Consider the following 16,324-nt stretch of genomic DNA (forward strand, 5'->3'; position numbering starts at 1 on the left):
ATTGACTTGAATATTTTAGAACCAATAAATGGTTGATGGCCAGGGAGATAGTTCAGCCAGTAGTAAGATGTCTTCTTTGCAAATATGAGGACCTGAATTTGATATCTAGGACCCATGTAAAAAAATGTAGATATGGTCACATGCTTCCGTGCTCCCAGCGCTAGAGAAGCAGGACAGACAGGACAAACCCCAGGGCTCAGTGTCCAGCCGGCCTTAACCTACCTGCTGAGATCCAGACCAACAAATAAAAAATAAGGTGGAAAGTACCTGAGAAAAGACACCTGAAGTTGTCCTGACTTTCAAATGGGCAGATAGACACATGCATCTACATACACATGGGCATGAACACACACATACCTGAACACACATGATTATGCACACACTCACACCTGCACCCACATGGATGTGCGCACATACACATGTCCACACATGAACATGCACACACATGTACCTGTACAAAATGAGCATATGAACACACTTGCACACATGAACATGCACAATAACTAAATTGTTGATAATTTCTCCAGTGTCTCCAAGTCCTTTGCTTCTCTATATTTAATTTACCTGTATTCTAGCTCCATCTTTATGTACTTAACTAAATTTGAGTACTACCAATCCCCTTCCCTTCTGTTTCTCCTCCCTTAACATCCACAGCAATATCTGAGGGCAGCCACTTAGCCTGTGCTTGACTATGAGGGACAGCCTCCTTCTGAACCTCACAGATATCACGAACTGTCTCACCATCAGATCTCCCTTAAGCTTCATTTTGCTCCTTTTTTTTCTGGCAGATTTCTACATTTCCTTATGGAGGGGTTATTGTTTTTCTTAAACAGGAATGCTAATTCCCCTCTCCACTGACAGCGCCTGAGAAAGCCCAGTTCTGTGTGTGTTTGCCTTGATCCTCTTTGGAAGATGCTAGCTTTCAGCTTGTTTTGTTTTGTTTTGTTTTGGTTTGGTTTTTTTTTTTAAGACAGGGTTTCTCTGTAGCTCTGGAGCCTGTTCTGGAACTTGCTTTGGACTAGACTGGCCTTGAATTTACAGAGATCCACCTGTCTCTGCCTCCCAAGTTCTGGAATTAATTAATTAATTAAGGAATGTGCCACTACCATCCAGCTAGCTTTAAATTTTTTAACAGACAAATAAACTTGGATATAATTTTTAAATACAAAGTGGTGTTTTAGATATAAACTATAAATGAGAAAATCTAGCTATTTAATGTGCATATAACCTCACACCACTATCATTTTTCACAGAGGGAGGAATGGAAACTCACACTTTCCCAGTCTAGGCTCACACTAACATACTCAGTCAATGTTTGTTCCAGTCTAAGATACTGAACTTGGAGTTGTGGGCAACATGGGAATAATGAACAACAAGCCTCAAAACTAAATCAGTGAACGAATACTGTATATCAACATATTTGAGTTCATTCATCATAAATAATAAGTAGAGAATTATATTCTTTGCTGGAGAATGGGTACAGCTGAAGCTACTACATCACATAAGCCAAACTCAGAAGGACAAATAGTATATGTTTTGTTGCATTTTTGGATCCTCCTTTCCTTTGAAATAGATAACAAAACCTTTCACCCATAAACGTGACTTGAGAGTAGAAGGGAGACTAGAAGGGGCAGACTAGAAGAGAGGGAGAGAAGGGAGGGAAGAAGGGATGGGGAAGGTAGGGAAAGAAAGGGAAGGTACAGAGAAGAGGGGAGGGGTGGCTATTGTCAGAGTCTGTAATACACTTGAGGGAACATCTGTATTTCAAAAGACCGTGAATATCATTTCTCCCAAAGGTACAAAGCTGTTACCGATGCCTGCTCTCTTCAGCCAGATATTGATTTGTTACCGTTTGGAGACCAAACTGAAATTGGAGAAAGGGTGAGCTACATGTAACTGAACTAAGGAATGCACAAAAGAAAAGAGAGAAAAGTTGTCTGCTTGTCTTTAATCCTCAGAAGAGCATAGGGAAGTCTGGGGGCTTAGGAATTGCATGTTGTCCCAGTGACAGGCACCAAAATCTAAGGACAGGCATTCTTTGACACCACCGTCCTGTAAGTGCCCATTGCCCACTGTGCGAGTCATACTGTGCTACCTGCTCGGGACTTGTGGCAGTAAGCGGGGGTGGGGAGAGTGAACCATCACCCCTGGTTCTGACCAAGCATTCTCTGCCTTCCTGGTTCTGCTGATGGGAATAGCTTTGGAAACTGAGATCGCTTCTGATGATTTCTTCCAGTCCATCACACCAACATCTATTATTTTGTTAAAGTGTTTTTCTTCTTACACTCTCCTATTTTATGTTGACATCATGTTATTCTGGCAGATGAAAATATTTAGACCTGCCATCTTTATCACACTAATGACTAACAAGAAGACCCAAGTTCGGTTCTGACCACCCATCTAGGCAGCTTACAACCTCCTGTAACTCCAACTCCAAGCAATTTAATTCCCTCCTCTGACCACAGGCATCTTACCCTCATGTGCATTTACCCACACAGAAACACACATAATTAAAAATAAAATAAAAAAACTCTATAAAACGAGGTATGTGTCAAAGTATAGCCAATACAAAAACTTAAAAATTTGGAATTGCTTGTCTTTGGCACCCAACAAGAGTGCTGGTTATTCACGCTTTTGTTCAGTGGAGCTCTCAGAGTGAGAGAGGGAGTGGTGTGAATGGTCAAAGACTATGGACATACAGCAAGCATTGGCGTTAGAGAGAATTATTAGTGATGTTAAAAGTGTTCAGAGAGACTTGCATTACCATCAGATCCCTTATTGAAAAATGATAAAAGTGGGTCTTTCTGGTATTTCTTTTCAAGGGCATCAACCTGAGTGGGGGTCAGAGGCAAAGGATCTGTGTGGCCCGGGCACTCTACCAAAACACCAACATTGTCTTCTTGGTAAGGATATGAACTTTAATTTTATTTATTCTTTGATTTCTCCCTCTGGACAAGTGGGTCTTTAAAAAGCCACGCCAGACAACTGAAGGAAAGCTGGTTTCATGGAATTAGAGTACAGAGTAGCCAAATCCTCACAGTACAGTTCAGTGACTCAGCACACAGAACTGAGAGTTGGTGGCTCCAGGTTGGTGCCCACGAAATTACAATAAAAAGCACTTTAGACAGTATCTTTTCAAGCCTTATGCATTATTTATTTATTCATTTTGTGTGGGAAGGGGAGGCAGAGCTTGCTTGTCACAGTGCGTGTGTGGAAGTCAGAGGACAAATTACTTAGTTCTCTCCTTTCAACATTTTGTTCCCAAGGATACAACTCAGGCTTGGTTGTCAGGCTTGGGGGTAACCACTATTTGCTTCTGAACTGATTTGACAGTCCCTAGAGGTAGTGGTTTTTCTGGGTTTCTTGACCAGGAGAATCATTAAAGAAGGAGTATGGATAATATTGGAAAATTGGGCAGAATCTTCTCCTTTTGTTTCATGACAAAGAGATAAGGCTCAGAAAATAGACTCTTGGTGGACATAGGAGCATCTAAATAGATTTTCTGTTCCAATCATGGGCAGCTCAGACGGTAGATAAGCATTATATGTAATGATTCTTAAAATGATAGCAATCTTTGCTGGGTGGTGGTAGTGCACACCTTTAATCCCAGCACTCTGTAGACAGGGACAGGTGGATCTATGTGAGTTTGAGGCCAGCCTGATCTATAGAGTGAGCAATTTTTGCTCAGTACCAATAGCACCCATCCCTTGAAGATGCTTCAGGAGATTTTATGTATTCACAGAATTTCTTGCCTGTGTTGGTTATAATATTGATCTGTTTTAGTTTATACAAGAGGTTGGGATCAAAATAACAACACATATATAAAGTGGGAATTTTAGAGCCCAGCAGAGAATGTAAGCATGCTCCTCTCCTGTGACATCATTAGCCTTCATTTGTAAATCTGCTTGTAGAGGGTTTAGAAACCTCAATCTGTGGGTCAAGACTCCTTTGCAGGTCAAATGACCCTTTCACAGAGGTCACCTAAGACCACTGGAAGACACAGATATTTATATTATGATTCTTAACAGTAAGAAAGTTACAGTTACGAAGTAGCAACAAAAATGATTTTATGGTTGGGGGTTACTGCAATATGAGGAACTGTGTGAAAGGGTCACAATATTATGAAGGCTGAAAACCACTGTTTAAGACAGTTCCCCTGTATCTCTTGAACCTCTTCAAAACATTGGTTGATGTTGGAGTTTCCTGCTGAATTTGAACCCATTTAGAAGAAGAATCTAGATAACTGGAATTATTTCAAGTTAATCCTGAAGACTAACTTAGGGAATGATGTCACCCATTGGAGGCTGGATCCTCCCATACCAGTTAATATAATCAAGATAATTCTCCACAGAGCTGCCCAGGGGTCAATCTGATCTAGACAACCCCCACTTCTCCCACTGAGATTTCCTTTCCAGGTTAGATTTAAAAATAACCATTCTACCATGTAAAGTAACTTGATTCCCCACCTTGTGTTTTCTCTAGTCTTCAGATTGAACACACGGTTTTGTGGATGGTGGGCAAGTGCTCCACCACTGAGCTAGATCCTCAACCTTCTTTTTATTTTGAGACAAAATATTGCTAAGTTACTAAGTTGCCTTTGTACTCCTTCTATGGGTCAGACACACCTTGAATTTGACCCTTTGGGGTCAACCTCTGAGTAGCTGGGATGGCTGACCCAAGTCCCTCCCTGGCTGGCTGGAGCAGGCCTTTGAATCAGCCTAACTTCCTTTGTACTGAGTCCCAGAGACACATAGCTGTCACCATGGCATTTTAGAGAGAGACATAACCTGTCAATCCACCACGGCTTGGTTTATAAGACAGTAACAGTCTTATAAACTGTTTTATTACTTTAAAGAGATTTCAGGAAACACCACATTGTTTTATTGGATCTTTGCATCAGTCTGATGAATTTTCTGACAGGTCTCTTTAGTATACCTGTCATTTTAAAAGTGAAGTGGCAGTTGGAACATACATTGACCAGAAGAGAGAGAGAGAGGAGAGATTGTAACTACATTCCAGCTTTCTCATTTCCAGTACTCTGCCTTCTGTCTTATGACATTTCAATTCAGAATTGTATGGAAAGCAAACATGAGTTCCTATAAAAACTCATTTCTAACATATCTTTTTTCCATATGAATAATAACTTATACAAACGATTTGGGATATTTGATCTGTAAAACCAAAGATGCTCTGGGTCTTACAGGAACCAGAAACAGAAGTCGTGTCAAACGCAATCAATTCATCCCCTATAATAGTTATCTGAATTTTCAAAACCAGTGATTGGCTAGTAACCCTTGCAATTAAACTCCTGCTGTGTTGTTGCTGGGAGAAGGAGGTAAACCCTGCCAGTGTCCTAAAAGGGAGTTCAAATCTCTTTCCTAATACCAGCATGGGAACAATGTATCTTAGAATGATTTATGTTGCTACACAAGCTTTCATTTTTAAGTAATCTGTCTTCTAGAAAAGCAGCCAGAGCTCTTAGCCCCTGAGCCATCTCTCCAGAGCCACCTGTGACTATATATATATGTATGTATGTATATATATGTAGGTTTTTTCAAGACAGAGTTTCTCTGTAGCTTTGGAGCCTGTCCTGGAACTAGCTCTTGTAGACTAGGCTGGCCTCAAACTCACAGAGGTCTGCCTGCCTCTACCTCCCTAGTGCTGGGATTAAAGGTGCGTACCACCACTGCCTGGAGTACCTGTGATAATTTTTAAAAGCAAGTTATTGGGCCACAGGGAGAAAGATTCATCTCTTTGATGTTCTAGTTCACAGAGTGTCTTAGAAAGAGTTGGCATTAATAAACTAAAGGTTCAGAATGATTTTGAAACATTTCAATATCATGAAAAAGTATTTTTGGAATATTCCAGAACATTCTGTTACTAATCAATTTCATTTCATTACTTTTTAAAATAAATTTAATTACCCAGATAGCATATCAACATACAATCATGCCTGTATTTGTTAGGTATCTGTATACACACACATATATACATATATAATGACAATTGCCTTGCTAACTATTCCATTGTCTAAATATTCCTGCATTTGAATGGTTTAAATAAACTACTGTAGGCTAAAATCAGTTACTAAATGTATTTATATAAAATCCATTTGAGGGTATTCATTAATTCACCTATTTATCTGTGATTATGATATCTAAAAAAGTAACTGTTTAATTACTTTACTATTGTTTATTTTTCATTAGATTGTTATTAAATACTTTAATTAAAATCATCACTTAGTGTTTCTGTTTATTGAGCAGAGAATAATTGAATACTGAATAAATATTGAGCTAATTATATTACTCCTTGTAATGGCTGTACATTTAAACTGATTCTAACTTCTAAATATAGTTGCTTTATTTCCCTGTCTACATAATCAATCAGGTTTATGTGTATAGCTGACAGAATTGTGCTAAATTCTTTCAGAGTTATATTTCTAAATTTGTGTGTATGCATCCCACTATGTAGAACTGATGGAATAAGAATCCAGTCATTCCTTCCTTGGACCCAGATTATGTAGACACTGGTTTGCATAATAAATACTTAGGAGCACAACAGAGAAATAAAATAAAACAAAGAAGACATGTCCCAGGCACCCTCATTTCTTCACCAAAAGCCTGGGTCATGTTTCTATTTCTCATTGCTTAACTGGTTCTTTGACAACTTTTAGCGGAACTGGAATTTTTAGCAGAACTGAGTATGGGGTCCACTCATCTCCCTTTCCACTCTCCCTGCTGCAGGACGACCCGTTCTCTGCCCTGGATATCCACCTGAGCGATCACCTGATGCAGGAAGGAATTCTGAAGTTTCTCCAGGATGACAAGAGGACGGTTGTCCTTGTGACTCACAAGCTGCAGTACCTGACCCACGCGGACTGGGTAAGACTTCCTGGGTTTGTGGTACAGTCAGTCTTAGACACCAGGACATACTCCCTGAGACACAGGTGAGTCTTCAGCCTCTTCCCGGCTCTGCTAGGTTTCTGCTCACAGTCTCTTTCCTCAGATCATAGCCATGAAGGATGGGAGTGTGCTACGAGAAGGGACTTTGAAAGACATCCAGACCAAGGACGTGGAGCTTTATGAGCACTGGAAAACTCTCATGAATCGACAAGATCAAGAATTGGAAAAGGTAAGAAGGGTCAGAGTGGTCCGTCCAGTTTCTAGAAATGCCCTGAAGGAAGCGTTGTGCTTCATAAGATGCACAGGGCTCTGCGACTGCCTCTTCTGGAGCTCAAGATAATTGCGTCGTTGCATACAGTTACTGAACAGTCTATTTCAAACTTACTATATTTTACTATTTACTTATTTGTTATTTGCTTGGTTACTTACTGTGCGCCTGGTATGTATTGCATCATGGTGCGTGCGTGTGTCTACTAAGAGTACACAGTCACAGGCACACATGTAGAAACTAGAGGAACACACTCAATGCCTTGCTCTGTCTCTCTCTGCTTTTATTTCCTTGAGAGAGGATCTCTATTGAACCTGGATGCAGGCTGACAACCACATGCACCGTTATGGTTCCTGTCTCCACCATCCACACACAATGCTGGGGTTCCAGGTGTGAATGGCCACAGCTGGATTTTTATTTGGGTGCTGAGATACAGACTCAGACCCTCCTCTTCGTACAGCAAGTCCTCTTCCCATGGAGATACCTCTCAGGTCCCCACTTGGCCCTGTCTTATATTCTCTTCCGGATGAACGGGTACCTGAGTTTTGACTCTGAATCATTTGAAATTGTGTGTGTAGCTACAAGTTGAATGAGCTGTTTATCAAGGCTTGAGACTTTCCTTCTTTTGCCGATTGATCTCTTCTTTTCTCACTAGTGGTAAGATCATTTTCATGCGTTGCTTACCATCAGACAAACGGTCACGACAAAAGCCAAGGTGGCTTTGAAGAAAGCAAAGCTCTGAGCTCTGGCTGGAGTCACTGGGTGCATCTGGAGTGACCCTGATGGCGGATGAAGTCCATCAGAAAGAAAAAGACACTATTTTTATCTTCTTCATACCCCACGAAGACTTTTTTTTTAACATTATCACTTAGTTCTCATGAAAAGTTACGATGAGTAAGCACAGAAAGGATTTCTCGTTTTTACAGGAGAGAGAACGGGGGCCCAGAGAAGTCAAATAATTTGCCCGGGCCGGACAGCATGTATTGATGGTACTGATGGGGTTAAAAGCCAGGTCCACCTCCTGTGTAGCTGTGCCACATTTCAGCCATACTATGGCGCAATAATAGACTTGGAAACCAGAACCTGGAATTCGGTTCATTCTGTGATTGGGAAAAGAAATAGAACATTGAATTTTCAAATCTTTGAGAACTTTTGCTTTGGGGTTTGGCCTGGGATATATCCAGAATTTAGTACAGTGGCCAGGAGTGAACTTTAAAAAAATAAAGCAGTTACATTAGCCAGTTTCTTAAAAATCAGAAAATCAAATTGTATATTTTAAGAAAGAAAAATAAAATTTATACTTCTTTAGTGGAAGGAAGGTCAAAAGGCCACACTCTTCTCAAAGTTCTCTGTCTGGTGACTTTCTGAAGACCTCAAAAGCAAATCCCTACTCCACCCATGTTGTGAGAATTCTAGCTGGTCTTGTTAATAAAAACCTGGAGTCAGAAATCAGAGTAAATGCTGAAAGATCAGAGAATAAGGGAGCCAGCCACTAGAGTTCTTACCTCTACCAAATCCTCAGTCTAAAAGGACAAGATCCTGTGTCTACGAATCCTCAGACTGGATGCTCTGAGCTCCTGTCTCCTCCCAGCTTAGATTCCTCTCTCTGCCCAGCCATATCTCTTCCTGTCTCTACCCCCCTAGTGTTGGGATTAAAGGTACATAGTCCCAAGTACTGGGATCAAAGGTGTGAGCTCTGTTTTTCTTTTAGACTGATTCAATAGGCAGCCCAGAGTGGCCTTGAACTCACAAATATCCATCTGCCTAGTGCTGGGATAAAAAGTGTGTGCCACCACTGCCTGGCTTGTCTGGCTGACTAGTGTGGCTAGCTCTGCACTCTGATCTTCAGATGAGCTTTATTTGTTAGATCACAAACAAAATATCACCACACTCGACGAAGAAAAAATCCTGTGAAAATCTCTGCAGAGAATAAGAAGGATAACAGGCTCATGGGACTCAGGGTGTTAGGGAGCACCTCACAGTGAGCAGTGCCGTGCCCAAGGAAGCAGGTGTGCGAGTGCTGATGAGGAGCATCCCGATGGGACCCCAACTAACATCAATTTAGTGATCTAAGTGACAGGGGGAAATAATATGATGTCATTGTCAGGAGAAGGACAATTTATTGTTTTCTTTGAAAAGAAGGATCAAGATCTGGAATCAAGACAGACAGAGAAAGAGAGAGACACACACACACACACACACACACAGAGAGAGACAGAGAGAGAGACAGAGAGAGACAGAGAGACAGAGACAGAGACAGAGAGACAGAGAGGGACAGAGAGCATAGTAGGCTGAGTAGAATAGCAATATTGTTTGAGCAAGCCAGGAAGAAAGTCTATGTCTATTTAGTTGCACTTAGAGATGAAGAGATGATTAGCTTCCTAACCAAAGACAGATGGTAGGGTATCTATCAAGCACAGGAGGTGCAGAACAACCTAGGGCGAGGCCATGGCCAGGCCAGCTGCAAAGTAAAGTGGAGGCCAGGAGAAGACAGACAGAATCCACGTAGAATTCAGCACCTGCCTGGAATGCCAATCTGAAGTTGGAGAGTTATTCCTCTATAGGACTGGGGAGGGGGTAAAATGCTTGCTTTTCAAGTATGAAAACCTGAGTTTAGACTCCTAGGACTCATGCAAAAAGCCAGGCATACCCGTGTGTGTGTGTGTGTGTGTGTGTGTGTGTGTGTGTGTGTGTGTAATTACACACACGTCTGTAATCCCAGAGCTGGGAAGTAGAGACAAGAGGATCCTTGGAGCTTGCTGCCCAGCCATCTACCCAAACTGGTGAGCTCTAAGTTCAATGAAAGACCCTACATCAAAATAAATAAATAAGTAAATAAATAAGGGGACAGTAACGGAGGAAACACACTATGTCCTCTGGTCTGCCCATGAGTGCATGGAAATATGCACTTATGCACACCTGTGCACATGCACAGACACCCCCTGCACACCTGGAATACCTCGGGGGAGGGTCCTACAGAAACAGCTTTCACTTTGATTATTATATGTCAGGTCTGAGTGTCACCTGCTCTCCAGGGTGAATTCTGCCTCCTTGGACACATTTGGCCACATTGAGAGACATTTGTGTTCATCACAGTTGAGGCTGGTGGTGTATGTGTGTGTGTGGCAGGGGTTAGTGGCACATGGATGCTGTGGGCAAAAGGCAAATCTCAGTTGCTGCCGCATGTGAGGACCCCCAGAGCAGCCTTCTGACCCAAGCTCAGCCATGCCAAAGCTGAGGAAGCCTCGCCCATGTATGCGGAGCAAATGGAATGAGTGCCAAAGGTACTGGAGACAAAATGTCAATCAAAGCCCTGGCATAGGCTTCAGAAAGAACTGACAGTGTGAATTCAGGGGAGAGAATGAAGGGCTGTGTCAAAAGGGTGACAATGAAAACTACAATCAGGAAGTCACATGTTTGACTGATTAAAATATGACTGAGAACTGATTTGGGTGACACCAACTTTTCTCGCCACTGCGTTATTGAGTGGATAAGTGACTGTCATTTGATGATCCCTTACTCTTGTCTTGAGCAGACCATGTAAATATTCGCTAGGTAAATGAAGCAGAATTTGTATTTACTCAACCAAGTATCAACACAACTTCAGATACTTCGCCAGTAATTAGCTTATTTATGAAAATTTACTTTCAGGAACATTTGCATTAAGTTTTTTTAAGCAAAGTAAAATTAGGCTCACACATAATATTATGGGAGCCAGCAAAGAACTAAATCCACTCTTCCTTTTGAGTTTGTCTCATTCCATCCCACCATTCACAAAGGTCTTTATTCCTTTGATGTTTGATCTAGTCCATTGACCAGTGTTGGTCTTTACACCATTAGGCAACACTAGAGTCTAGTGTCTTTGTAAAGTCTAATTGGGATGATAGAGGCACTGAGGATTGCTGCCACTCTTCTAATCATGAATCCAGAAACAGGAATTTTCTAGAAGGGTGAGCCTTCCAAATCACACATACTACACGAGGCTAAGAAAAAAAAAATATGTAGGGACTAATCATAAAAGTTCATGGGCTATTGATGTAACCACCAAACTGTTCTGTTGTTGCTGTTGTCTGCTTGTCTGTGTTGAGTCTGAATGTGTTGGGACACACTGGGTACACACTGGTGGCTAGCGTCACTTACCACGTTTCTGGCCTAGGTACTTAGAATGTCAGTTGGTTTTTCTTGCAGAAGCAGGGTACTGTTCCCCAGCACCAGGCTTAACACACCATTGAACAAACTTAGCTGATCCCGCTGCCCCAGTTCTGAGGCTGGGGGATGGAGAAGACAAAACCTTCCCTTCTTCCTTGGGCTGATGTCAAGTCCACTCAACCCTGAACTCACGACGATTTGACTTTGCACTTTTCTTTCTTTCTCTGTGAGTTCCTCCCCTACAGCGCCCTCTGAGTCTCCTAAGCGTGAGAGGCTCCTGTCACTTATTTTTTTGGAAAGATCCATTTCATCCCGAAGACACTGAAGTTCCTGGTACAGCTCCCTCAGGAACGTGCGAAGGGAATCCATCTTGATTGACTCATTTGTAGTCATAGTGGATGCGTGATAGCATCTTACCCAGCCCAGTACTACATGCAGTTTTTGTTTGTTTGTTTCTTGAGATGGGATCTCCCTATGTAGTTCAGCTGGCCTGCGATTTCTAGAAACTCACGTGCCTAAGCCTTCTGAAGGCTGAGATGGCAGGCATTTATCATCATGCCTAGCTTGAATGTTTTTAAAAGATGATATTTGGCACAGGTGGATCCTCAGGTAAAAAACCTGTGTTTGAAATTGATGGAAAAACAAAAATGTCTCAGTGGTGGAGCTGATGCTGTAACTCTTTCTGGCTCCTATTGGCCTGCATGTCTAAGTACAGAAATGTTATTCATAAATTTCTATAGCATGATCTCTATAATAGCTCTTGTGACTGGAGTCCTGTGTGTCCACAGTGATCAGAGAGCTGGGGATTACTGGTATAAAATCACCTAGGGTTGGGCAGTGGTGGCACAGGCCTTTAGTCCCAGCACTCGGGAGGTGGAGGCAGGAGGATCTCTGTGAGTTTGAGGCCAGCCTGTTCTACAATAGCTAGTTTCAGGAAAGTCGGGACTGTTACACAGAGAAACCCTGTCTTGAAAAATCCAAAAAGAAAAAAAAAAAAGGAAAAAATAAACCATCCAGTGTGTCATGCAAGGCTAAGTCTATCCCTTCCTCAGACAGAAGCTCCTTCAGTGAGAGCATATTGTTGTTCACAGGACATGGAAGCAGACCAGACAACATTAGAGAGGAAGACTCTCCGAAGAGCTATGTACTCAAGAGAGGCCAAAGCACAGATGGAGGATGAAGATGAAGGCAAGTCTCCTTTTTCTTTTTGTATCTTAAACATTCAGCTAGATTAGTATGTCATGAAGACTTCTCTCTGGAAACTGACGTGTGAGTGTGACACACACATATAACAAGCCACTCTGCACAAGGCCCAGAGCCAAATGAAATGCATAATATTTAACACGACAGCATCAAGGCAAAGCGTATTTCCCCTAGCAGCTGCTGTGAGACGTGCGCTCAGTGTGGGAAGACAAAAGCGGGGATGAGAACAATTGTAAAAGTCTAGTATCCTGACTGAATCCATTTGTTACTAAAATATTGATTGTTTAACACCAACAGTCAGTGGAAAGATCGGAAAGATAGTCCCTATACTTGAGTCGTTCAGTTCTTATGCATGTGGTTTCCATCACACCTGATGAAGAATGCAAATGTCAGGGAGCCCTTTCTTCATTTCAGTTTCCCACATCTAACACTATATTCTGTAGAAGAAGAAGAAAGATTTGCTAGAATTTTGAAAAGCAGTCAGCCAAAATCATGACATTGTCTTGATCCGAGTCACAAGAACGTTTTAAAAATAAACCATTTAAGTACGTAGAATAAGCGCATTCATTATGTACCTCCTGTGTAGCTTTTATTTGCCGTTCCTTTCCACTAGGCAACTAAGAAATATGGAACATTGCAATGTGAAGACAGAAAACACCAAATTCTGTCACTTCCATATTTCAGATGTCTCAATAAAAGTTCATGAAGTTTAAAAGGGCATCAATGAAGGAAGGAAGTCTGTTCAGTTTCAAGTCTTAATTTTGAGGGTGTCTAGACTAGAGACTGGTCGCAGTCTTCAAGTACCTACCATTTTCATCATTCACGTTCCTGTTACCACACCTATGAGTCAGACAGCATAATACTTACAAAGACGAGCTCAGCTAAGACTCAGTCTTTCACAGGATCCAGTCGGAACAGGAAATGCTGGTGCTGGGTTGTCTCTGCCTCACATCCACACAAGGTCCTTTTGGTCTTGCTGATCAGCAGACAAAGTCATATTGCCCATCCTTCGGATCTACAGCTCAGTCCCCGTAACTACTCCAGTAGTGGAGAGCATGCAGCTTAAGTGTAGTACAAACTGGCTGGAGAGGGAACAGACAGGAGACTCAACAGTCGCTGGAACATACAAATAACCAAGTCATGCTGAGAAGGAAATAGAGGACCTCCCTGTCATTGTATTGGACAATCAGTCTCAAAGTAACTAAGCGACTTAAACATTTGATAGGATCACTCTGCCCATTGTCTCATGTGGTCTTCAGCTTTGCCTTCTGGAGTGTTCCTTCTTGACTACTCTCTTCCATGACCACACCTAAAGCAGAGCAGAAAAATTATGGATTGGTGCTTCTAGGGTAGGCACAAATTCCACAGTTGCTTTTCTCCTGGTACAGATTTCTAAGTTCAGAAAGCCATATATTTCTTTAAAAATTAGATGTTTGCAAACCAGGAGCATGCTTTCATTACAACACAATTCCGTCACTAACTTAAGTGTCTGGAAATTAGTGGTCTTGTCTATATGTGAATTTTTATATTTGTTCGTTTATTCACCTTTTACCTCTGCTCGCTCTTTTTTTCTTTCTTCCTTCCTTTCTTTTTTCTTTTTCTTTCTTTTGAGTGGATCTTATACAGCTTAGGCTATCCTTGAACTCCATATATATATATAGATAGATAGATAGATAGATAGATAGATAGATAGATAGATAGAGAGAGACAGAGGGAGAGACAGAGGGAGAGAAACAGAGAGACAGAGAGAGAGACAGAGAGAGAGACAGAGAGACAGAGGGAGAGAAACAGAGAGACAGAGAGAGAGACAGAGAGAGAGAGAGAGAGAGAGAGAGAGAGAGAGAGAGAGAGAGAGCTGGGGCTAGCCTTGAACTTCCCATGAAGCCTATAGCTGGGGTTAGCCTTGGATTTCTGATCCTCCCACCTCTGCATCCCAAATGCTGGGATTGCAGAAACATGCCACCATGTCTGACCATTTTCAATGTATTTTTTAATAATCAAAATATGCACTTCTTAAAGTATTTAAACCTTCATAAGCTAATACGTTTGCTTCTGTAAAGTTAAATGTGGTTATGAATATTCTTGTCAGAAAATAGAAATTCATTCTGGTGCTCACCTGAAGCTTACACAAAGTTTGTTGCATGTGTGACTATACAGAGGAAGAGGAGGAGGAAGATGAGGATGATAACATGTCGACTGTGATGAGGCTCAGGACGAAGATGCCCTGGAAGACGTGTTGGTGGTACCTCACTTCAGGAGGGTTCTTCTTACTCTTCCTCATGATCTTCTCTAAGCTTCTGAAGCACTCGGTGATTGTGGCAATAGACTACTGGCTGGCTACATGGACATCCGAATACAGCATAAACCACACCGGGAAAGCTGACCAGGTACAGTGCACCCAGAAACAGTGGAGTGACCTTGCTGAAGTCAGTTAACAGTCAGAAGGCCAAAAAAAATTGGTGAAAGTACCGTGTATTAGTAATCAGGGAACTATATAAAACAGGGCAAACTACCAATAATGGGAAACATGGCTCTTACTGCCTTTATCATTTTAAATACTTGTCTTGCTCACATTATTTTTACTTATTACATATGTATGTATTTTATCTCATGTGTCTGTGTGTGGGTATGTACACATGAGGGCAATGCCCAGGGAGGTCAGAAAAAGGTGCCAGATCCCCAGAGCTGGAGCCATAGGCAGCTGTGAACCACCCAATGTGGGTTCTGGGAACTAAATAGAAGTGGTCTGGAAAAGAAGCAAGTACTCTTAACTGCAGAACCTCTCTCCAGTCTTGGAGTTTTCTTTGTTGTTGTTGTCTCGTTGTTTTGTTTTGTTTTTCGAGACAGGGTTTATTTGTGTAACAGTTCTGACTGTCCTGGAACTTCCTTTGTAGACCAGGCTGACCTTGAACTCACAGAGATCCACCTGCCTCTGCCTCCCGAGTGCTGGAATTAAAGGTGTATGGCACCACACCCAGCTTCCAGCTCTGGTTTTTTTTTTGTAAATTTTATTAAATTATAAAAGTTTCCATTTCCACCCCCCCTCCCAACACCCTCCCACTCCCCCTACTCCCCCTCCTCCTCCCTCTTCGTCCCCCAGGGCAGTCAGGGTTTCCTGCCCTGTGGGAAGTTCCAGTTCCTTCCCCCTCCCTCCAGGTCCAGGAAGGTGAGTGTCCAAACAGACTGGATCCCCAAAATCCATTATATGTAGAGGAAACAGGTCCCAGTGTCATAGTCAATGGCTTTTCAGAAAGACTTCGGGTCAGCCACAGTCAGAGAATCCGGCTAAATTCGGAGAGTCTGGTGAGATCACGTCCTCTTTCAGTCCCAGTCCAACTGGCCTTGGTAAACTCTCATCAGATCCGTTCCCTTGTATCAGTGGGTGATAGCATCCCTCGCAGTACTGTTTTCGTTTTTCATGTTCTTCCTCCTTCTGCTCCTCATTTGGACCTCGGGGGGCTCAGTCCGGTGCTGCAATATGGGTCACCGACTGTATCGCCGTCCTTCGTCAGATGCAGGATCTATGGTGATAAGCAAAATATACATCAGTATGGACATGGGCCATGGCCGATTCAGGCACCCACTCCTCTGTCCAGAGAGCAATCTGGGGGATCTCTCCTTGGACCTGGGATCCCATATATAATCAAGTCTCCTGTAAACCCTAAAATGGGTCCCTTAGTTGAAATATAATCTTCCCTGATCCCATATTCATCCTTCCTCCCTCCCCCCCCATCCCAGGCCACCAAGCTTTCCCCTTTCTTCCCCTACTCCCTTCTCTCTAACCTTCTCCCCTTCCATCGAC

At 42.3% G+C, this 16,324-nt stretch overlaps 1 protein-coding gene across 8 annotated transcripts in view; it reads left to right on the forward strand.

Moving 5' to 3' along the window:
* Abcc9 (ATP binding cassette subfamily C member 9) overlaps window positions 1-16,324 on the forward strand; it is a 132,686-nt gene that overhangs the window by 67,668 nt on the left and 48,694 nt on the right. For all 8 annotated transcript variants that reach the window (XM_087903972.1, XM_087903977.1, XM_087903974.1 and 5 more), the window contains 6 exons: window positions 1,797-1,881; window positions 2,823-2,903; window positions 6,744-6,881; window positions 7,006-7,131; window positions 12,411-12,507; window positions 14,680-14,909. In XM_087903972.1, the coding sequence (XP_087760098.1) occupies window positions 1,797-1,881; window positions 2,823-2,903; window positions 6,744-6,881; window positions 7,006-7,131; window positions 12,411-12,507; window positions 14,680-14,909 (757 nt within the window). The remainder of the gene's footprint in view (window positions 1-1,796; window positions 1,882-2,822; window positions 2,904-6,743; window positions 6,882-7,005; window positions 7,132-12,410; window positions 12,508-14,679; window positions 14,910-16,324) is intronic.

Source organism: Myodes glareolus, chromosome 3 (genome assembly GCF_982192425.1).
Source record: "Myodes glareolus chromosome 3, mMyoGla1.1, whole genome shotgun sequence".
NCBI classification, from domain to species: domain Eukaryota; kingdom Metazoa; phylum Chordata; class Mammalia; order Rodentia; family Cricetidae; genus Myodes; species Myodes glareolus.